This window comes from Carex rostrata, chromosome 16 (assembly GCF_964058835.1).
Source record: "Carex rostrata chromosome 16, lpCarRost1.2, whole genome shotgun sequence".
NCBI lineage: Eukaryota > Viridiplantae > Streptophyta > Magnoliopsida > Poales > Cyperaceae > Carex > Carex rostrata.
The window spans coordinates 1,951,702-1,975,220 of NC_135933.1; the positions used below are offsets into that span (position 1 = coordinate 1,951,702).

The 23,519-nt window shown below is 34.4% G+C and overlaps 2 protein-coding genes across 2 annotated transcripts; one reads left to right on the top strand and one right to left on the bottom strand.

The window, feature by feature from the left end:
• Positions 1 to 282: 282 nt before the first annotated feature.
• On the bottom strand, positions 283 to 1,010 carry LOC144567651 (uncharacterized). Its single transcript, XM_078317819.1, has 2 exons — positions 997 to 1,010; positions 283 to 886 (listed from the first exon to the last, which is right to left on the bottom strand). Exons 1-2 carry the CDS (start codon positions 1,008 to 1,010, stop codon positions 283 to 285), a joined length of 618 nt encoding a protein of 205 aa, XP_078173945.1.
• Positions 1,011 to 11,432: 10,422 nt separating this feature from the next.
• On the top strand, positions 11,433 to 16,847 carry LOC144567148 (uncharacterized). Its single transcript, XM_078317206.1, has 9 exons — positions 11,433 to 11,949; positions 12,763 to 12,811; positions 12,938 to 13,013; positions 13,136 to 13,181; positions 13,305 to 13,403; positions 14,351 to 14,419; positions 14,506 to 14,854; positions 15,010 to 15,167; positions 15,907 to 16,847. The coding sequence occupies exons 1-9, from the start codon at positions 11,596 to 11,598 to the stop codon at positions 16,603 to 16,605; spliced, it is 1,899 nt and encodes a 632-aa protein (XP_078173332.1). The 5' UTR covers positions 11,433 to 11,595; the 3' UTR covers positions 16,606 to 16,847.
• The last annotated feature ends 6,672 nt before the right edge of the window (positions 16,848 to 23,519 follow it).

Consider the following 23,519-nt stretch of genomic DNA (forward strand, 5'->3'; position numbering starts at 1 on the left):
TTGCAAAAGATTGTACAGTATTAAATATTTAGTTATATACTGGCTCCTGTTAATTTTCAGTTCACAGACTACGCTTCTGCTACCGAAATCGGATTCCTGAAGAGCACTGTTTTTTTTGGAAATAAGGCATAGAGCCCGTTTCATATAGAAACCAAGTTAACTTACAGCCTATATATTCGTCCAAATCAAAGTGCCCAAAATAAAAAAGTTCAACCAAAATAAAGCAGACTCCAGCAAAACAGAATATATCAAAAAGTAACTAAGATTTAGAAAACATAAGGATCAGCTCTGTGTGTAAGCATTGTTGTCAGCATCACTGTCAAGGTCAACAATTTGGCCAGCAATTGCAGGGTTCCACTCTTGCAAAGGGATGTCATCCAGATCAACAGGCAGCCAAGCATCTCTGGCATGCTGGTCTTCTATAGTCAGGGACCCTGTCCATAAAACAACCAAATGAACTATATGAGTAACCAGAGAACGAACAGATTCAAGAGGGGTATGTTGAAAACACATTTTATTTCGAGAGTTCCAAATTGTCCAAGCAAATGCACTAAGTGTAATAAGAAAGTATGTTTTATGTGTTGATGGTAAAGCAAATCCAAAATCAAGAACATCCTGAAAAACATGCCAATCAGGCAAAAAATTGGGAGTGTTGCCTAACCAGAACAGAACCTGTTTTACTGTACTACAAGTAAGGAAGAGATGATCCACCGTCTCTTCCTCAAGACAGAATTGGCATTTGTGATTGCCCAGCCACCCTTTGATAGCGAGGTTATCTTTAGTCAATATTCGGTTTTTGCTAAGCAACCACATAAAAACTTTAATTTTTGGTGGTATTGGTAATTGCCACCATTCCAGTGTATGTAATTCTTGGATACCCCCAAAACTAAGAAAAAGATATAAGGATTTAACAGAGAACTTCCCATGTGATTCCAACAGCCATTTAATTCTGTCTCGAGACTCATGTGTATCAAAGGTAGTAAGAATATGTAAAACCTCTTGCCATTCATATTTCACTACCCCAGTAAGGGTTCGGATAAAATGTACACATTGACCTTTAGACGCAATGACATCTGGTAGTAAGATATTTGGATTACTACACAATTCAAAGAGGAAAGGATAAGTAATGGCCAGGGAACAGTCTCCGAGCCATATATCAGTCCAGAACTTAATTGAGCTTTGGCTCCCAATCCTGAAGAGCACTGTTGTTGAGATAAGTCTAAATAACAGTATCCGTTACTTGTAGTTCTAGGATGTAGTCAATCAAGCTTGAGATTTTTATTTTTGGTGTATTAAAAAGAGAATTAACTGGGACATATTTAAACTTCGGTAACAATAAATTAAAATATTATCTTTTTTTCTAAAGGAAGCGTCTAATTGTCCACAGCCTTTTGTCCACCATTTGTCCACAGCTTTGACTTGTGCGAATACTGTAAAATTACTTCTACATGCTGTATAATTATACAATATATCACATAAAATATATCAGTTAATCACAAAACATCCAGCAACTATTTGAAGTGGTCCCATGATAGTTAGAAAAAAATTGCAACTTGCACAACAGGACAAAATAAATGTACTTTCAAACTGTACTTTCGGAAATTACAGTTATAGGAAGTTATTGGCAGTTAGTTATTAGCGGTTATTGGCAGTTAGAGTTAATTATTAGCGTCCGCACTGAGTTGAATCTTGTATACTGTAAAATTGAATCTTGTATACAGTAAAATTTTCAATTGAATATTGTATACTGTACAATTGAATCTTGTATACTGTAAAATTGAATCTTCTACACAGTAAAATTTACAATTGAATCTTCTATATTGTAAAATTGAATCAGCAGAACTGTAAAATTGAATATTGTATACAGTAGAATTTTCAATTATATCTTGTATATTGTAAAATATATACTGTAAAATTGAATCTTGTATATTGTAAAATTTTCAATTGAATCTTGTATACTGTAAAATTTTCACATAATACTGTAAATTTTCAATTGAGTCTTGTATACTGTAAAATTTCTAAAACTAAACCATAAAATAATATCATCTATTCTGTAAGATAAAAAATGTAACAAATGCTACATTTCAATTTAAACTACAACCTACAAAGAATCATATATACTGTAAAATTTCAAAATTTAAACCATAAAATAATATCATGTATACTCTAAAATTGCTAATCTATACATACATCCATCACCACATAAAAAATCTGTTCATCACAAAACAACATATGTTCACCACAAACAATATTTGTTCAATACAAGATAAAAATATTCACCGCAACATTTAGAATAGCATAATAGCAACAAAACAACTATGGACAAATAACTTTTACATTAGAAACCTCTTGTGTTCATTGTTCGGATAAGTAAGAAGCCTCTCTATCATCTCTTTCCTTCAGATTTCCACAAGATGAATACTGTAAAATGACAAGATGAATACTGTAAAATTAACAAGGCAATACTGTAAAATTAACAGATTAATACTCCATATCGCCTCTTTATCATCTATTTCCTCCAGATTTCCACAAGATGAATACTGTAAAATGACAGGATGAATACTGTAAAATTAACGGGACAATACAGTAAAATTAACATATCAATACTCCATATCGCGTCTCTATCATCTCTTTCCTCCAGATTTCATTTGAAATGCTAGATCTGTTACTGCATACAACGAAAACAACAAATTAAACAGAAATAACTTACTAGATTTGAATTTTGCCGTGCTCTTCAACAAAAACAACTTCTATTCGATCGCACTACATGATCGAAGGTTCCATTGCGATTATGTATAAAAAATGAGATCGAGTCAGTAATCTCAATTAAAATCGACATTGCAAAGGAAAAATGAATCAGAAATGTACAATATTTCTTACCAAAGCTTGAAAGAATGCATTCACTGTTCAGAGTAGCAAGCCGAAATCGAACCAGTACTTGATTGAAGCAAATGAAGGACAGAGACAAATGAAGAGCGAAGGGCTTGATTGAAGCAAATCGAACCAGGTTAATCGAAGCCCTTGTGACCCTGATCGGAGATACTTGATTGAAGCAAATCGAACCAGCTCACTATTAGTGAATATCTCCTTGGTTCCTGCGACTGAGACACGCGAATGAAACAAAAATGAGATTCGCGATCGGGAATTTCATTTGGATTTTAATAGGCGATTCGAGAACGAAACAAAAAGCTCCTCGTCTTAACTTTTTTGAATTTCATTTGGGTTATCGACTAGCTCCGTAGAAATCACGATCAGGAAGACGGTTTGAGAAATGAGATTAAAAAAAAAGGTAACCCATGATCTAATCGGGAAGGTTTAAATAGGCAAAGGATTTGAATATCCGTTGAAGGTGGAGACCATTGCTATTAAAAACAAGTGGATAAAGCTTGTGGACAGATGGTGGACAAAACTTAGTGGACAGAAACATTTTCTCTTTTCTAAAAGTTTTAAATACTCAGCTTTGTCAGTATATTTTTCTGAAGTCTCTTGTTTCAATCGCCAATTTTTATCTGTTTGTATTTATAGGAAAAATGGCTAGAAACACCAGATTCTCCTAAAGATTTCCAACATTATCCGGGTATAAAATAGTCACTGACATGCAGGCCCCACGGACATAAAATAGGTGCAGTCCCATTGAATTCCTGGTTCAACATTTCGGTCTTCATTTTGATCTGATCGGAACATGTTGTTGATTTCTATCGGACAGCTCTACATACACTTTTATCTACTTTTATCTACTGTTGCTGTTTACTCCGTGGGTAGTAGAGACTGCTTCCAGCTCAATGGATGTTTGGATGCAGCGAGAATAGCGAGAACAGCGATAACAGTGCTATTCTCATCCATCCAAACGTACTCAGGAACAGCGAGAATAGCACTGTTCTCGCTATTTCTACAGAAACATGGAATAGCAAATGAACTCTCTCAAAGCCTCAATCCCTACAGTAGTTATTCTAAATGTTCAATCCACAACTTCCGAATAACTTTGAGTTAGCGCTATTCTTAAATAGTAGCTGTTCTCGCTATTTTTAATTTACTATTCTCAACAGTAGCTATTCTCGCTATTCTCTAGTGCATCCAAACGTAGGAACAGCGCTATTCAAAGTACCAAGTATTTTTTTCGTACTTCATGTTGCGTATTTTCAAAATCTGCTCAAAACATTTGAGCATAAATAAAATTATGAAAAAGTAAATAACATAAAAAAGAAAGCCAGCAATAGAAATATATGAGAAAACCACATACTTAATAGGTAATTATTTGTAAACTTTCCATTCTTCTTGAGCGTCTGTTATTGAGTTGTATGTCCACTGTATTTCCACCTGCTCCGCTAATTGCATCAGATTACACGCTTAATCTCTGAAAGTTTTGGTACATCTTTCTCTTCAAATAATAAATTATGTAATTAGCAAGATTGTTCTCTCTTTCTTGCTAAACTTGAGTTCCTTCAGGTTTGTTATAGTGTCTTCATCTTCATTGATAAACCTTCCGGTATTTTGACGTTCATCTTGATTTCTATTAATCCTCACTACTAAATAGCACGTTGAAAAATTTAGGATCCAAAGCTCTATTCACCCAAACAAAATCTCAGTCATTCGTTTAATAAATCTCAACCCCTCGTCAAAAGTGTATCTCAATCTAAGCCATTGATTAGTAATTTCGATTGTATGCATTGGTTTCATGTTGTCAAATGTATAGAAGTCAAAATTTAGTTACCATATACTCGCCACATGAAGATCTACATAGAAATTGTTTCATTTGAGATTCCTCCTTTTCTGCGCGTCTTGATTTCTTCCCCGCGGCCTCTTTTTATATTATGGGTTGTCCATTTCTTCTCCATTTGCTGAGTGAATTAGTTGCCTCCATTTTCAGCAATTTTTTGTGTTTTGTAATTAATTTCAATACTCTTTCTACTATTACAAAAATTATCATAATTAGTTTAAAAATATGTAATAAATTATTTTTGCATATTTTTAGAACCAAACACTTCTTGTTTGCTCTCATTATTAACTAATACATCATCAATGCAGTAAGAAAGATTTGATATTTATTTTAGAGTTATTTACAATTAATTATTTTCACTAAAATTAATTGTTGACAATGAAGGGAAATAATATATTATCAACTCTAAAGCTATTGTTTTCTTTCATTATTGACTAATACATAATGAAAAAATAAAATTAAATTAATCACATCTAAATAAAACAATCATAACAATATTTCAATTTCCGTTGCAACGCACAGACACTTAACTAGTTTGTATAAAAGCTTAATTTGTATGCACTCATTGAATAAGTGAAATACTAATTAAGATTGCATTTTGCACATGATACATCTATTCGTGAGACTCCATCGATCCGCGCTTATTTAAATTGACCACTGTAAGAATCTTGTTAAAGGGAGAAAGGGGAGGTAGCACAATTAGCTAGGAAAATGTCCTAGAGTTGTTATACCCAAAGGTCGAGAGTTCGATTCCCCCTCACGAACCTTGATAGCTACTACCAACTTTTCAAAAAAAAAAAAAAAAGAATCTTGTTAAAGGATATCAACCATGCAAAGACTTTAAATCTTTGCGGTACTTTCAATTTCCAAATTCTTTTTACTGTATTCTCAATTCTTAGACTGTCCATCAATGCTTGATAAGCCGACTTGAGTATGAAGTTTTCTGTTGATGTGCATATCCAAATTATTCCATTCCATCGTTAGATGCTGACAACTCCATCGAATTTACAGCAACTTGTCTTTTCAAATTTGTCATTCACTTGCTGTCTCTTGTGTCTCTTGTGAGAAATTGGAAGCATTTTTGGTTTGAATCCGATTGCAGAATCTCCTTTAGATTTGCTTCTTTGTCCATAGCATTGGGGTATAAGTTTGGATATGTTGAATATCGGTTATGTGATGTCACCTTCAAAGTTTTGTTGAAGAAATAAGCATTCGGGTAAAAATGTTGTAAGCCATTTGTAATATTGAATATTGTCTTCCATAGACATTGTTTAGGTTCCATTCATTGCCACAACTATTTCATAATAAATATATGCCTGGTTGAACATACTGAGATCCATAATACTCGATCCATCCATTTTCTTCGGTTTACAGACTATTTATCTATTTGCCAAGTTTAATTTTTTGTAATTGAGCTCACACCATGCCATAAAAAATAATTATTATTTTAGTACCCGCGCTACAGTATTCGTGCTACAATACCCGCACTTAGAGAAATAATGTATTATGGTCCCCACTAATTATATAGTCTCAACTAATTATTATTCTAAAATCCGAGCAGCATCATTTCTCTATGGTCCCCACTAATTATATAGTTTTTCTTTTACAATCCATGCACTCATTCTCGCGTCAATCTTTCTCTAACAAAAATAGTTGACTTCATAGGAATAAATACTTCAATGCATAGATATAAATACTTTCATTACGTAGATATTAATATTTTCAGTGTCATATGTAAAAGGAGGAGGGATCCATTTACACCCTTTTTTGGTGACAACAAATTACACTCTACATTTTCAATGTTGTTCAAGTCCAAACTGTCGATCAAAACCGTTCAGCACAATGAATATATTAAAATGTGCTTGCAGATCACACTTTATATTTTTTTTCAATTTTTTTTTACTATTTATTAAGTATTTTACAAAATCGTTGTTTTCAGACCATTGAGTTTTTGTACACATCTTAATAAATAGTAAAAAAAAATAAAAAATAAAAAATGTAAAATTTGATTTGCAAGCACATTTTAATATATCAATTCTATCATGTTGAATGGTTTAGATGGACTGTTTGAACTTTGAAAATGTAGGGTGCAATCCAGTGTCACCAAAAAAGGGGTGTATGTGGATCTCTCCTCATGTAAAAAATACTTAGATATGTATATCTTCGTAGTTATAAATACTTAAAATATAAGATATTAACACTTAAAAAAATATTAGTACTTTGATGCGTGACTTGTTATGATGATCCCTTTTCGAGTTCTCCAATTATCTCCGTGTCAGCCTTCCTCTAAGAAAAATAGTTAACCTCATACGTATAAATACTTCAATGTATAAGTATAAATACTTAGATATTAACACTTTCAATGTCATATGTAAAAAATACTTGCAAGTATAGGTATAAATATTTGTACATCGAATTATAAATACTTGGCGACGACAAGTCTGAAAGTACGTCATCATGGATCTCATTTGAAAGAAAAAATTACGTAGATATTAATAATATGAAAAAATAAAATTAAAATTGTGGAGATTTTGCAATCTCAGCAGGAAGTTAACTTTCTGCATTTAATTTTCAGTGGCCCCCTTGCAAGTACAGTGTTGTGGGTACTATTATCTTCGCGCTACAGTACCCGCATAATAAATAATTGTTCAGCTCATAGCTATTAATCTAAGCATGAATATCGACATAAAATATATCAGTAAAGTGAGGTAAACTTTGAACTCTGTTAAAACTTAAAAAGAACCGACTTTTGCAGAGGTAAACTTTTCTGCAATTGCCAGATTATGTGACGACAATTTTTCATTTATATGCATCTATTGTTCTTAAAAATTGGTTATATTGTCAGGATCATTAATTGTCAATGGGTCCTTACCATTGTCAGCTACATTAAAATTGAGCAATTTTGATTTCATCTCATATAAATGCGTATCAATTGGTATTAATCTAAGTAGGGGAGCCAGATTTTTGAACTATGGAGGTCAAATGTAAATGAAGATCAATCATATAAAAAATTTATACTATAAATGGAGGTCAATTTTACAGTATTCGTAACATTTTGATCTAAATTATACATAAAATTACATATACATACATAAATTTTGAAAATAAATAAAGGTCAATTGACCTCTATTTGGTGTTACTACCTCCACCCCTGAGTCCAAGTATCATTTGGCCATTTTTGGTATGGATACTTTTTTTAGACACTTCTATGACGTGTGATATATATATATATTTTTTTTATTTGGATTTTTTGACCCTTCCTGTTTTGTATATGAATTTTTAATTCTTTTGTAGTATGTACAATTCCCCTTTTGCAATCTGAGAAAAGAAAATTACTTCTCTTTTATCTTTTTTTTGTTGATGAAAATTCTCTTTTATCTCTGCCCTCACTCTAATTTATAGGGTTTTTTTATTATAATCTATTGGAAATACTGAGGAATAAATATGGAAGATGTCTTCACTGGGTACACATAACAGCTAGTTTTTTGTTCTTACCCAAATAATTCCTTTTCTGTTTATTATTCCGTTACATTCTTTTCTATTTTAGACAGACTTTAACGGCTCTTTAGCCTATATATATCTTGTACTGAACATTGCAAATGATATGAGAAATACATTAATAAAGATTATTACTCAATTCAATTATAATCTAAATAAATTAGTTACATATTTTTGCTCAAAATGGTAATGCATTGCATTCCATAGAATGCAATTTGCGTATAAATAAGATCATGACATTGACAGGGGTCTCCTACCTATTAGAAACTTATGTAAATCAAAATAATTGCTCACTTGCTAAAGCTACTAAGCTTGTCACTTTTCCTTTATCATAATTTTAGTTGCGTACCAACTGGCAGCATGTCCTGCGCCAGTTGAGCTTTTGTTTGATTAGTATTATTTTAAATTATACGATTCAATAATATTTAAACTTCAAAATATGAGTAAAGTCAGGGCATGCTATGCTATGCTCACCGAAAGAGACTTTGATGAATATAACTTCAAAATTTACTGAATTGGTTTCAAACGATGAATTCAAATTGTTAGAACCGATCTACTTTAAAAGTAATGTGAGTACATGCAAAATTTATAAAATTTGAAATTTATCTTATACAAAATCAAGCAGTAAAAATTAGTTTTGCAATTTATTTTAATGCATTTTTTTTTTATTATTTTTTGACGACTTTGTACTATATAAATTCTAATTTTTAAAATTTGTATTTATATGTATCACTCACAAAGTAAAAATCAATTTCAACAGTTTGAATTCGTCGTTTGCTCATCAAGAAAATTTGATCAACATAGTACATGTTAACTTTGCTCGCAAAATAGTGCTAAATTAATACTAGTTCATTTGCTTTGCTCTATTTGAACAAATATATATGTGTTTTTTTATTCCCATTTATGCTTCCCATCTCTTCACTAATTTGTGGAAAGTAATTTAGATCTGCCTCAATTATTTTTTTCCTGCAAAAAGATATTCTTCATTGTCTCACTAATCCGAATCCATCCCTCTAATTAGTACGAATATGAAATTGCATGTATCGACATTGAGTATCAACTTGATTTTGAAGTTTTGAATATAACTATTAGTAAATGACAATTTTGTAACTCGATTTAATTTACTGCAGTAGGAGGTATACTAAGAAATATAAATACTTAATCCCAAAATGTTATATTTTTATTATTAACTGACCCAATTATCATATACAGCGTTAAATATTCACTTTAAAAGATCATTTATTTTTGTTAAAACTTGCTTAATTACGTGATATTATTCGGATTACACTGTTAAGTATTTATCAAAAAATTAACGAAGAAAGACCGTTTATTCATTCAAATAATATTAAAAAGTTCAATAAGAAAATATCGTATTGATGTTAATGAGGAAAATTAGTATTGATATTAAACATTTTGAAAAAATATAATTACTCATAATAGTTTTCATGGTAAATCCAATAATTCGTTTCTTAACATCGTTGTAATCATTCTCGTAAATTACTAAGGACATAAAATTTCCGTAAATTATTTATAAATTTCACCGAAATTTTTTTAGTTACTACCTCAATATTTCAATTTTTTTTTTGTTTCACTATCAATTTGAAACCCGCACCATCATGCAGTGCACATATAGTAACATTTAAATTTTGTAGAAATTAATAATAATATATATTTTTTTTTTGAAATGCTGAGGTGGTTACTAAAAAAAATTCGGTAAATTTCAATACTCATAAGATATCTATCATCCCGCTTAATTTTATAACAACCGAACAAGCCTTTAAAGTATACATTCACTTTAAACAGACCATGCATTTAAGCATTTTTTTTCATTAACCTAATTGGCTAGTTTCTCTAACTTGGCAAAAGTAATAATGGAAACTTGATAATATTTGTTTCAACCGTTGGTAGCCCTCAATGCAAAAGTTTGATGACGCTAGAATATAAAATAGGATTCCTCGATATCCTCGCACTTGAATTCGAAAATTGATTACATGTGGATATAATATGACCTGGGATTCACAACGTTGTATTATCATTGTATTTCGTATAAATGGTTCGCTCCAGGGGCAGAACTAGAAAATTTAAATAGAGGGAAGTATTATATAAAATGTAACATGTAAAAGAGATAAAAATATTATGGTTAGTGGGAATTGAATCTATGATTTTATTCATATTAAGTTAGAAATATACAATTGTTATTTTGTGAAGAGAGCTAGACTATATAAAAAGTTAAAAAAAATTCAAAATTTTAATTAAATTTTAATACACATAATTAAGAATTTTAAAATTATAGGATTGTTTAACACTCCTGACATGTACATAAATCAGCCCCTGATTCGGTCAAGCATGGCTGATCTACTTGTATATCTTATCACGGAGAGCGGAAGATATTGGATGAGTATCATAATTTTTTTTGCAGAAATTTGACATATGCTGTTAAGCAACAGTTCAGATATTTACACTTACTTTTTTTTATAGATTTGTTTAATTCCAATAGGATAATCCATTTATGGTATATTTGTAGATTTGTAGATTTGACATGGCCCTATCACCAATAAAATTGACAGCCGAGTGAAGTGACAAATAAATTAATCAAGCATTCAAGCAAATTATTACTTAATAGTGGCCTGAAGCTGGCACTAATGGAGTGCCAATTACCAATTAACAATTGCCAGACATCTCCATTCCGATAGAACTTGAGATCACCTAGAATTGAACCGCGTCCCCCGCAGCTACGAATCCTTTTCCGAGTTGGACTTCTCTCAAATTGCGCTAGATTTCGGTGGAGAGTGTACAGATCCAAACCCTTCATTTTAGATCAAACGGTATCAATCAACTCTGACCATCAAATCTCTTGAACATAACGTTACATCATATCTCAACCCTTCGATTCAGATCAGCGGGTCATATTTTTTCCCGAGGCACCAATGGTTTTTTTTACAATTGGAGAAGAGCCGGAATCACGCTACTCTCGCATGCAACCAAAATGGACGCGGCGGCTGTCACGTGCCTCTTGTTTACAAGAAATCCAATTTGTTTCATACCCCTTTCGGTATTTCACACGGTGAAGCGGCTATGAAGATATTTTGACATTCATTAACAAGAAACAAATCGCCGCACAAATATCCGTATTTCCTTGATACATAAAATCACAATCTCGAACCCAACACGTCCGACGCATCCACAGGAGAAAAATACCAAAAGAGGCCCCAAAATAAAAAAGAAAAAGAAAAACAAGTCTGCCAAATACCACGACCCAAGAAAACGCCCCCCAAATTAAAGAACCCCAAATAATCTCCCTTCTAGAGCGAGAGAGGAAGAGGGAGAGAGAGAGAGAGCGCATTTCTAGAGAGAGAAATTAGGCGGGGATCCGTCCGAGAATGGGCAACAGCAGCAGGGCATCTTCTCCACTGGACACGACCCGCCGAAGAGGACGGAAGAAGAAAGGTCGCCCCTCTCTCCTAGATCTTCAGAAACGGAGCCTCCGTTTGCAGAAGCAACATGAGGAGCAGGAGAGCCTCAAGAGGAAGAGGCGGAACCCTAACCCTAGCCTCTCCAATTCCAACCCGTACCTTCGCTTCCCCAATTCCGCCTCAGGCCGCCGATCCACTCGCCGGAACCCTAACCCTAGTAGCAGCGACCAGGAGGAGGACGATGAGGATGATGAGAACACAAGCCGCAAGGAGAAGAAGCTTCGACATGTGCTTGATGCTGCGTCAAATTCACCTGATCGGGTGCGCCTCAACTATTTATCAGCTTGGTCTGTACAGATCGTGTGAAATTCTGGTCGAATTCCAATTCCAGCACCTTGCATTGTCATGATTTTACCAGTGTTGCAAACTCGACAAGATAATTGCAAAATTGCCCTTTCTGAGAAGATGTAAATTGCAACTATCTCATCAATTGATGGCTATATCCTGGTTTCTGTTTGTAATACTGAGAAAATATGAGGTGCTAATTGGAATTCGTTGTCGTGTGGGTGCTGACAAGTGGAGATCTGTTGGAGGAGTGAGGGAGCGTGGGAAAATTGGGAGCTCTGAATGGTTTATTGGCATTTAAAGCGTTGAATTTGGCGCGCTTTTTTTTTTGTACGGTTGAACTGTGGCAGGGAGTCGCGTTCTTTTAGGAAGGCGGTATATTTTAAGAGATAATAACCGCATCTCTTGTTTTCCACTTGAGAGTTGGGATGAGTAGTACTAGTTGTGGGCTTTTTTATTTGACCTGGTCAGCCGTCAATCATTTGCTGTTCGAAAGAATTCACTTACCTTTAGTCTCGGAATTAATATACCTTTTTATTTTTATCCGGAAGGGTTTTGGTTTTTCGAATTTTTTATTTGCGGTATATATCCGCTCTTTGTAGGAGAAGACCCAAGGTTCTCCTTTTTTTGTCCTTTTGCCTTCCCTTTTTGTACTTCTTCCCGTTCTGTGTTTATTTTTTTCGGGATTCGATCAGTGCTGTTTTCTTTTTAGTTATTTTTCCAGCTCTCGAGTTTTCTTAAATTTCTTTTGACTTCAATATAACTTGTTTTATTGCTTCTAATTTTCAGACAGAGAGAGAAGCAAATTGTGGTGCGAAAGCGACGGATGGAGATGCAGGTTTGTAGTGCTTCTACACCTCACGCATTTACTTGCTTTGAGAAAAGAAAAGAATTTTCAGCATTTTTACGTGGTATTTGAATTTTTTAGTGATGCTTGTTTGTATACTATGTTGTGTTTATCTAGAGCCGTCAGAGGCTGGGCCCACTACACCTTTGCCTGACAAAAAGTTGTTGATTTTCGTCCTTGATAGACTTCAGAAGTAAGTGCTCCATCTTTTTTTTTTTTTAACCCAATTCCCTCAGCCCTATGCTTTTTTTTTTTAAATCTTTTCTTCTCTTTCTTCGAATTAAGTTTTGAGGTCTGATTTTCTGGTTTATTCAGGAAGGATTCATATGGAGTATTTTCTGAGCCTGTTGATCCTGAAGAGGTTAGGATGATTATTTTTTTATTTTTTTTTGTTCAATGGAGATATGGTTATTGTTTGTTGTTTTCTAAAGGTTATCGTTTGGGGAATTAAGTTTTATTTGCTTGCAAATAAATGTGCTTGCAGTTACCAGATTACCATGAGATTATTGACCATCCCATGGACTTTGGGACAGTCCGGGAGAAGCTTGAGAAGGGTGAATATGCTAATTTGGAACAGTTTGAGGTTTGTATAGAATTACTCTTTTTGAAGTATGCATTTGTATTTTTTCTATATATATTTTTTAAATCTTTTCCCTTAATTTCCGCATGGAAACATGTGACTTGCAATTTTGCCTTCTGTTATTTCTGTTACATCTAAAAGTGTAGAATTGGAAATTGATCTTTTAGATCGATTTTTGACGTATAAAATTTTTGGAACTTCTGTTTTTGTCTGTACTGGTGTTTTTTTTAATATAATGAACCTGTCACATTTAATAGATTTTTGGGGATTTTGTCTTTCCCTCCCTATGATGTCCTAAAGGGCTGTCTTTTCGGTACAGTTCACTGTTTTTGAGGGTGGGGTAAAAGGTACCATTTTTATTTATTATTTTCTTGGGATGGGGGATTGGCTGCAGTGTTAAATTTATTTTCTTAATTTAGACCTGAATTGTAGCCCATATAGGATTTCATCTGGATTTTTTTAGTTATTAGAAGCTGAATTATATTTTCTTTTTGTTCTGATAAAGGAGAGTTTGATATATTCCTGTGAAATTTATGAGAGATTGTTACTGATTTTTTTTCAAAAAGTCAGTTCCACCTTTAGTCAATGTTATTCATTCGCTTTTATAGATATCTGAGTTTTCCTGCTTAAAGTTTCTGAAAAGAAGTGCTGATTTTAATTTTGAACATCTTCATTAAGTTGGTTCAGCTTTCTCAATAGAACTCTAATTTTGAGAAATGTTCTTCTTTTTGTTTATTCATTTCCTTTCATTGTTTGTTTTGACAAAGGTCATTTTGTCATACTGAGTATTTTTTTTTTTTAAAAAAAAAAACACCTCAGAATTTTGAAAGAGGAGTTTGTGAGAGGAATCAAGACTTGTGTCCATGCTGTACTTGATTGTCATCTGATTTAAGGAGACAGTTCCCCTGATTATGTTTAATCTCTTACTAGTTGGATGTTGTTTTTGGCAGAGTGACATCTTTTTGATATGCTCCAATGCCATGGAGTACAATTCATCTGACACCATCTACTTCCGACAGGTATTTGCATGGTTTAAGATATCAACTCTTTCTGTCCAAGTGTTTGTACCTCCTGGTTATTATTGATCACTTTCAATTGATTGTAGGCTCGCACTATCCAAGAACTTGCAAAGAAGGATTTTGCAAATCTCAGAGCAGAAAGTGAGCACAGTGAGCATGAACCAAAGCCAGCCCCGCGCAGAGGCAGACCACCATTGAAGAAACCTGGCCGGCCTCCTGCAGCTGAGCGTGTTGCGCCCGATCCTTCTCCTGATGTTGGGCCTTCAAATGCAGGGACCAGTGGGCGGGCCCCCTCATTCTTAGGGCAGGACCTGCCCCACAAACAATATGATAATGCTGCAATAGTGGACCCAACAAAGAACCTTTTTGGCCTCAGAATCTTGGAGAATAACTGGTCTAGTGAGCATAAATCAGAGAGAAATGATGATTTTTCAGGTCAGTTTTCTATTATTTTTTTGCAGCGCCCTGCCTCTTACCTATTATCTAGATCCAAAGGTGTGCTAAATTGCTTTTTAGTACTTTCCTCTAAGCCTAGAGTTGTCTTATCCTCTGGAATTCCAACTGAGTATCATTTTCTCTGTTTTTGGTAGCATTTGGGTTAAAAGGAGGATGGTCGAAGTGGGGGAAGAAACTTTCAGAGATTGATGATAGTCGGAGGAGTACATATGATCACCCTATTCCGTCTGATTCCATGCAAGAGCCACCTATTTTTGCCACTTTCGACAGTGATAGGAAGGTGCTGATCCCGGTAAGTATTTTCTATTATCTCCTTTTTCGCCTTTTCTTTTTCTTACTTGCGTTTAGGATATTGTAGACTGCTTTGCTTTCTATATCATTCAATTTTTTATTTTTTATTCATTGCCCATGTTTACCAAAATTTTAGAATTGTTGTTATTTGTTTGTTACCCGAGAAAAGCATCTTTTGCTTTTACTGTGAATAACAGTGATTCCTATAAAAAAAGTAAAAATGGGCTCTTTTTTACAATTATACCTTATAAACCAATCAAAAGTATTGGTTATGCTGTTCTTTACTATGGAAAACAGTAAAACATGGGCTCTTCTTTACTGTAAACTACAGTTATGCGGTTCACTTTGTAGAGATTGGTCACTTTCTGTTCTATTATTAGTTTAAAAGCTGAAAAAGAACTTTGTCAATGCTTATTTTAGGCATTGTATATTTTTTTGAGGGCTGAAATGTCTTATCACACTGAAAGAAAAAAAGAAGAAGAAGAAAGACCAATCAAATTACTCTCTGACAGATCAAAAAATCTATTTTGGGTGAAGTTTGGGATTGATAGTGATATTGCGTAGCTGAAAATGCATATTAGAAATAAAGGGCATTCTGAATTGTAAATTTGGCCATTTGATGGTTTTTTTTAATTATTTTCTATTCTGTTGGGGCCAAAGTTAAGTTTTTTTATCGAACCACCAGCGGCATAAGATATTATTGTTGTTAACAATCAGTGACACTGTTAATTTTGAACCAGGTTGGGATCCATCAGCCTCATGCTTATTCACGCAGTCTGGCTCGATTTGCAGCCAGACTCAGTCCAACAGCTTGGAAATTTGTTGCAAAGCGGATTGAGCAGGTGCTCCCTCCTGGCACTAAGTTTGGCCGTGGCTGGGTTGGCGAAACTGAAGGGCCCCAAGAGTCACATCCTCCCCAAACAACTGCCTCACCTGCCACGTCGTCTCCACAACCTAACCCTCCTGCGTCATGTAGTGCCCCTCAAACCCAAGCCCCATCAGATCCCCAAACGAACCCAAGTTTTGCAGCTACAACTGTTTCTGGAACAGTGGCACCTGCCACGACTGTTGGAGGTTTTCAAAAGATGCCGCCAAATCCAGAGTTCAAATTAAATGGGTTTCGCACTTCGTTGCTAGGCAATATGTCTTCGCAAGTAAAGAATGGGGTAGAAAACACTGGGACTGTTGTTGGGGTTATGAATCAAGGACATGGTTACGGAGGCGCCAGTGGCCGTGGCCAGATGGAACTGGAGGGGTTGAAGCTTGGAGGCAGTAATGGAACTTTGCCTTTGGGTGGTTCAGGGGGCGCCAATAGGAGCGGTGTGGCACCTCCGGATCTGAATGTAGGGTTTCAGTCACCTGGGCCCGGTTCACCTCGGTCTGTTGGTATTGTCATGGATAAGCAACAGCAGCAGCCTGATTTGGCTCTGCAATTGTGATGGTTTAGGGTCTAATTAGAAAAATTATTTTGGTAGAGAGGGAGGGAGACAAACAGATAGAGAGAGAGAGAGAGCAGCCTCTGCCAAGCTTCTCAAGAGAGAGAGAGAGGTGAGGTGGGGATTTAGCTGATTTGAGGATATTTTAGGATTTTGTACAGATTAATTAATATTGAAAATGATTTTCTCCAAATGAGAAGCATAGTATCTAAAATGTTGCATTAATACAGTGCCCTATTGGAATATATTGTCCGTTTGGTTGGTCGCTCAGTTTCTGTCAAGTGAACAATTGTGTATGATTCCTAAACAGTACCCTGTTTTATATGCTGTTTGCGCTTGCTCTGATTCTGTGCAACATTGATAACAGATCAACATTGTATCACAGGTCATGCGTTATATTTTACAGCCACTATTACGAGTCATGAGAGAAGTTTACCTCTTGTGTATCCATTTTCTGTTAGTGTAAGTTTACCTCGTGTATCCATTTTCTGTTAGTGTAATTTTTGTACTGGATATGTTGTACTTTTAAATACTTAGTTAATTAGCTTTAACATAAATTTTTTTGTTTATAATATATAATTATGAAAAATATGACTGTGTGACTGTATATTGTTAAAATTATTGAACGAATTATTTTTAGTAAAAATCTTGTTCTTCTAAATAGTTTAGCTAGTTCTGTTTAACACTTATATATATGTAATTACCAAGGCATGTTTGGTGATGATCTTAGGGCCTGTTCGGCGGTAATACCAACTTTTACTATTCATGTGGGAAAAAGAAAATTCAGTCTGACTGAATTTTTTTTTTTCCATGTGAACAGTAAAAGTCAGTTCAAAATCTGACCAATCCCGTGCCTATACCCATTTCTAACAGTGTGCCGAACAGGCCCTTGATGTTACATGGTAGTCATCATTACAACTTCGTACTATTATGAGTTGTAATATAGTTTGACATGCCTTGATAATTGTATGCTAGTGTAAATAGAACAAATAAATGTTATAAGAAGGCAAGTAAATCGGACATTTTTCTTTGAATGATAAAAAAAAAAAAAAAAAATTACAAATCGGACATTTTTTTAGTGGTACATATTAATTACTGTTGTTCGTACAATAATCATTTTTGTTTATTTGACTAATTTGCAAAAACATACAATTATTGAATTTTACGTTTTCTTCTATTTTAAGATTATGTAGGTTCAAGAAGAGTTAGAATTGCAATGTAATATGTTTGGACAGAAGAAATCATGAAGACCTTTATCAAGAATATAAATTGTAAAATCAGAAGCTTGGTAAAGTAAGTTTGAGGCTGTTTTTACAGAAGTAAAACGTTTGTAACATTTATAAAACGTTGTAACGTTTTAAATCTGTCAAAAATGCTGAAGTAAAAGGTTGATCAAACTCAGAAATAACCTAAAACGTTGTAATGTTTACATAAAACGTTATAACGTTTTAGAAATGGTAAAAATGCTGAAGTACAGGCTTATTGAACGACCTAAAACGTTGTAATGTCTTTTTCAAAACGTTATAACGTTTTAGGATTGTCTGTATCAATGTTAAAGTCAAATTTAAAACGTTGTAATGTTTTCTACAAACGTTGTAACGTTTTAATTAAATCTGAGCTTCAAATAATTCCTATTTTTGATCAAGATTTTACAGAGCAAAACGTTATGTAACGTTTTATAAACGTTGTAACGTTTTTGATAAGTTAGCTGAGCTGTCAGAAAAGTATAAACCTAAAATCGCATTATAAGCTAAAACGTTGTAACGTTTTAGCTCAATTTGCTCAGTTTTGAGCTGTCTCTATAAATAGAGCAATGGGGTTTCTTTCCCACTAATCTTAGTCGACCCTAATCTTCTAAAAAGCGATTTTCTGAGAGCTTAGCCTACTCCATTGTTGTGAGAGCTCAAAACTTCAAAATCCCTCAAACAACCTCAAACACACTTCACTAATCTCAAATTAGATTAGGTTAGAGTGATCTATTGAGTGTTTCTCTTGAGTAGCTAGAACTAAGAGACCTTGTTCTCATCTCTTTGAGTTGGCCGTTTGACTTCCCACTTGGTGTGTAAGGGCTCAACGGTTCACAAGTTGTAATCATTTCGTATTGGGTAATAGAAAGGCGCACCACTTAAGGTTGCGAAGCCCCGGAGACGTAGGCCTTTGTTTTGCCGAACTCCGTTAACATCCCGCGTGTCAAATTTCTCTAAACTCATCTATTTACTTTCAATTGTAATTTATTTTCAGTTTTTGTTCAATTAGAGGTGCATTAAGTATAACAATTACAAGTGGTATCAGAGTAAGTTACTCGAATTAAGACACACTTAATTGGGAATTAGATCAACTTGACAAATGACACCCTATAGATCCGTGAAAGAACCCCTAATTTTTGGTACTACCAAAAATTTCATGCATTGGAAGAAGACCATGATTAATTACTTGAACATCCTTAAGGTGTGGTATGTGGTTGAAAATGGCTATACACCAACATTCACTAACGTCTCTACCGATAGTTCAACCGAAACCAAAATTGAGACCGTCGATTCCAAACAAACCAAGAAAGACAATGACCTAGCAACCAATGTCATATTCAATTTGGTTAGTGAATCGGTAGCCTCACTCTTTGGTAGTGCATCAAGTGCAAAAGAAATGTGGGATGCTCTTGTAAACCGGTATGAAGGAAATACCCAAATCAAACGAACCAAAATAACAGGTCTAGAAGCAAAATTTGAAACCTTTAATGTTGAAGATGGTGAAAGCATTGATGATATGTATAATAGACTTATGCATATCCAAAATGAATTTACCGAATTGGGAGAACCGCTTTCTAACAATAAAATTGTAGGAAAGCTATTGAGGGTGATGCTCATGAGGGATAGATGGTCCGGGTTGGTGAGTGCTCTAGAGGCAATCCAAGGCACGCACGGCACATTCACACCGGATGACCTCTATGCTCATTTTAGGAGTTTTGAAGAAAAACTTCAACAATCCGGTGATTTGAAGCAAAACTCAAAATCCAAAACCGTAGCTTTTCAGGCACAAAACCGTAACTTTCGAAGCTCCTCAAACACCCGTCTCTCAAATGATCAATTTATCAACAAAATTGATCATGAAACATCCAAGGATGCCCTTCTCTTATCCAAGATGTTCCAAGGGATGCTTGACTTTGAAAGAAAATACAACAAGGAACCAGAAGAGAAAAACAAAAGGGTAATGTGTTTCGCTTGCCATAGAGAGGGGCATTCCATTCAAACATGTTTCAAGCTATTTCTACAATTGAAGAACACAGATGGTGAAACACAACAAGATAGAAAACCAAGACAAAAGTACGATGGGTACAAAAAGAAGAAAGCCAAGGCTATGCAAGCCTTGTTCTCGGATAGTGAGACGGAACAATCCAATATGGAATCGGAGAAGGAAGAGGAGATCAACCTTGCATTGATGACAAGTGTAGATGAAAGTCCCTCAAAAATTGACATGAACTCAATTATAGCAAGCAAGAACATCACCGATGAGACAACCATCAACTTTCTCATGGAGCTTGCTAAATCAAGGAATGCTAAGGAGAGAGATGATGGAGTCGAAACCTCAACAAACTTTGCTAATGAGGTACACTCAACACTTAGTCTTGATGGTTATGAGACCAAACTCGAATTTATAAATGAAGGTGGTGAAGAATATAGTGGTGAAATTGACATTGAAAATTGTATAATCACAAATGAGACTAATAATGACTTGTGTACCAATCGGTTAGAAACCAATGATGCGAGCACTTTCACAAATGAAATTCTAATGCACGATGATAATGAATCTAGGTTGAAATCACTCCTTGATGAGTCCAATAGAACCTTGGTTGAGAAGGAAGGTATTATTCAAAAATTAATTGCTAAAAATGACATGTTAGAACTTGAAAATAAAAAGTTAAAAGCATCACACTTAGGTGAAATAGGCATTTTAAAAGTTAAAGTTCAAACCTTGGAGAGACCGAAATTCGGGCGTTGAGATCTCCTAGTGAATTCTCAAAAGTCACTAGTCTAGATCCCTACAATGTGAGCAAGTTGATACATGATCAATCCTATTATAAAAATGATAGAGTTGGTCTTGGATTTGAGAAGGGTAAATCCTCACTTAAATCTAATCACATGCAAGGCCCTAAAGGAAAAGGGAAACATTCTCAAACTTCAAGTATTCCAAATGCCAAAGTAAAGTTTAATTGTGAACAATATTCAACTTAACAATTTTTTACTAAAAAGTGTTTAACTCCCTTGAACAAGGAATCATCAAAATTGAAGTCATCTCGTGCCTCAAATGCTAAACAAGATCAAAAGTCACCAAATTATGCATTTAGGTACAAGTACAATAAAAGAAATTATAAGAACAAAAATGTTTTTAAAGATAGTGATAGGAACACTTTTAATCCAAAAGAGTCAAACAAAACTTATTTCAAAGGACCCGATGGATGGTTTTATGAATTCAAAAATAAAATTGCTTTACAAAACCAAACTCAAATAAATGGTTTAGCTAGAGATGTTCTCCAACATCACAATAGATTTGATTCTAACAAAACCAAGAGTGTTGCATCTAAAGTTGCAAATAGGTCACATGGTGGTCATAAGAGTAATGTGCATGAAGTGAAGTACCAATTCATTTTCAAACAAGGTTCTACTACTCAAAAGCAATCAACTACAATGTGCAACTATTGTTGCAAACTTGGCCACACTTCCTTAGAATGTAGATTTAGGAATGTAAACAACAAACATAGTGTTGTTTGGGTTCCTAAAGCTATACTAGCTTAGGTTCACACTTAATCTCCCCTAAAAGTATTATAATTGCCAAACATAAAGGGGAGATTAAAAACAAGGTATATGTTAGTTACTAACTCAATAATAACTAATATATACTTTGTAGGTGTGTTTGATTTCATCTCAAAAGGAAAGTGCTTGGATCATAGATAGTGGATGCTCACACTATATGACCGGTGACAAATCTAATTTTAAATTCTTAGAACCATATGATGGAGGTACGGTTACCTTCGGCAATAATAAAAGAAAGAGCTCTATTATTGGTATAGGCTCAATTGGTAACCAACACTTGACCATATCTAATGTATATCTTGTTGATGGATTAGATTACAACTTACTTAGTGTAAGTAAGCTATGTGATTCGGGATATTATACTAAATTTGATACTAATGCTTGTCATATAGTTAGGTCCTCGGATGATGCGTTAATATATTCGGGTAAAAGAAAGAAAAATGTGTATTATCTATATTTACCCATTTTGATTCCGGTGAAACATGTCTAAGTGACATATCTAATGGATCATGGTTATGGCATCGTAGATTAGGTCATGTTTCAATTGATACCATTAGGAAATTAGTGAAATTAGATCTTGTGCGTGGTTTACCAACACATAAACTAGAACTTGAAGGACTATGTGAGGCATGTGTTCAATGTAAACAAACTAAAAGTAGCTTTAAATCCAAGGGTATGGTTTCAACCGATCAACCTTTGCAATTACTACATATGGACTTATTTGGACCAATAAGTGTACCAAGTTTAGCCAAAAAGAAATATGCATATGTAATTGTAGATGACTATAGTCGCTTTACTTGGGTTTTGTTCCTACAACACAAGGACGAAGCAATTAGCAACTTCATTGAATTTTGCAAACGTGTTGAAAATGAAAAGGGATAAAAAATCATTAGGATTAGAAGTGACCATGGGGGGGAATTTGAAAATGCAAAATTTGATCAACTTTGCTCTAAAAGGGGATACAAACATGAGTATTCGTCTCCTCGCACACCTCAACAAAATGGGGTAGTTGAGAGGAAGAATCGAACCTTAGTTGAGCTTGCCCGAACCATGCTAAACGAATACTCCTTACCTAAACACTTGTGGGCCGAGTCGGTAAATACAGCATGCTACGTGGTAAATCGCGTAAGAATAAGGACCATATTGAATAAAACACCATATGAGCTATGGAAAGGGTATAAGCCTAAGATATCTCATTTTAGGGTATTTGGTTCAAAATGTTTTGTTCTTGATGAATCTCCCAAAGTGACTAAATTTGATTCTAAATCAATTGAGGGAATGTTTGTAGGGTACTCAAATTCAAGTAAAGCCTATAGAATTTACATTCCATCTCAAAGAATTGTAATTGAATCCGTGCATGTTAAGTTTGATGAAAATGTTAATCAAAAGGTCGAGAAATGTTAATCAAGATGAAGTCGAGACGAGATCCGACACGGTTGAGAATCAACCCGAAGTAGATGCAACAAGTGTTGAAACGGAACAAAGAATTGAGGAAGCAACAAATAATGAGACGGATCCAATAGTTGATGGAATGCAAATCGAAGAGAACCTCAACGAATTGAGTACCAAATTTCCCAAGACCTAAGGGAAGTATCCTCTCATCCTCTTTCTAATGTAATTGGTGATCCTAGGGAAATGGTTAAAACAAGATCTGAATTAAATCAAATGATTGGTCATTGTGCATTTGTATCTAATATCGAACCCAAGAATTTCAAAGATGCAAATGTAGACCCTAATTGGATTTGTGCCATGCAAGAAGAACTTGCTCAATTTGAAAGGAACAAAGTTTGGGAACTTGTACCTAAGCCAAATGATAGAATGATTATTGGAACCAAATGGGTCTTTAGAAATAAAAAGGATGAAGATGGAAATGTAATTCGCAACAAAACTAGGTTAGTAGCTCAAGGGTATAAACAACAAGAGGGTGTTGACTTTGAAGAAACTTTTGCACCCGCAGCTCGTCTTGAATCTATTAGAATGCTTTTAGCATATGCCTCAAACAAGAATTTCAAATTATTTCAAATGGATGTTAAAAGTGCATTCTTGAATGGATTCATTGATGAGGAGGTGTGTGTTAATCAACCTCTAGGCTTTCTCGATCCAACATTT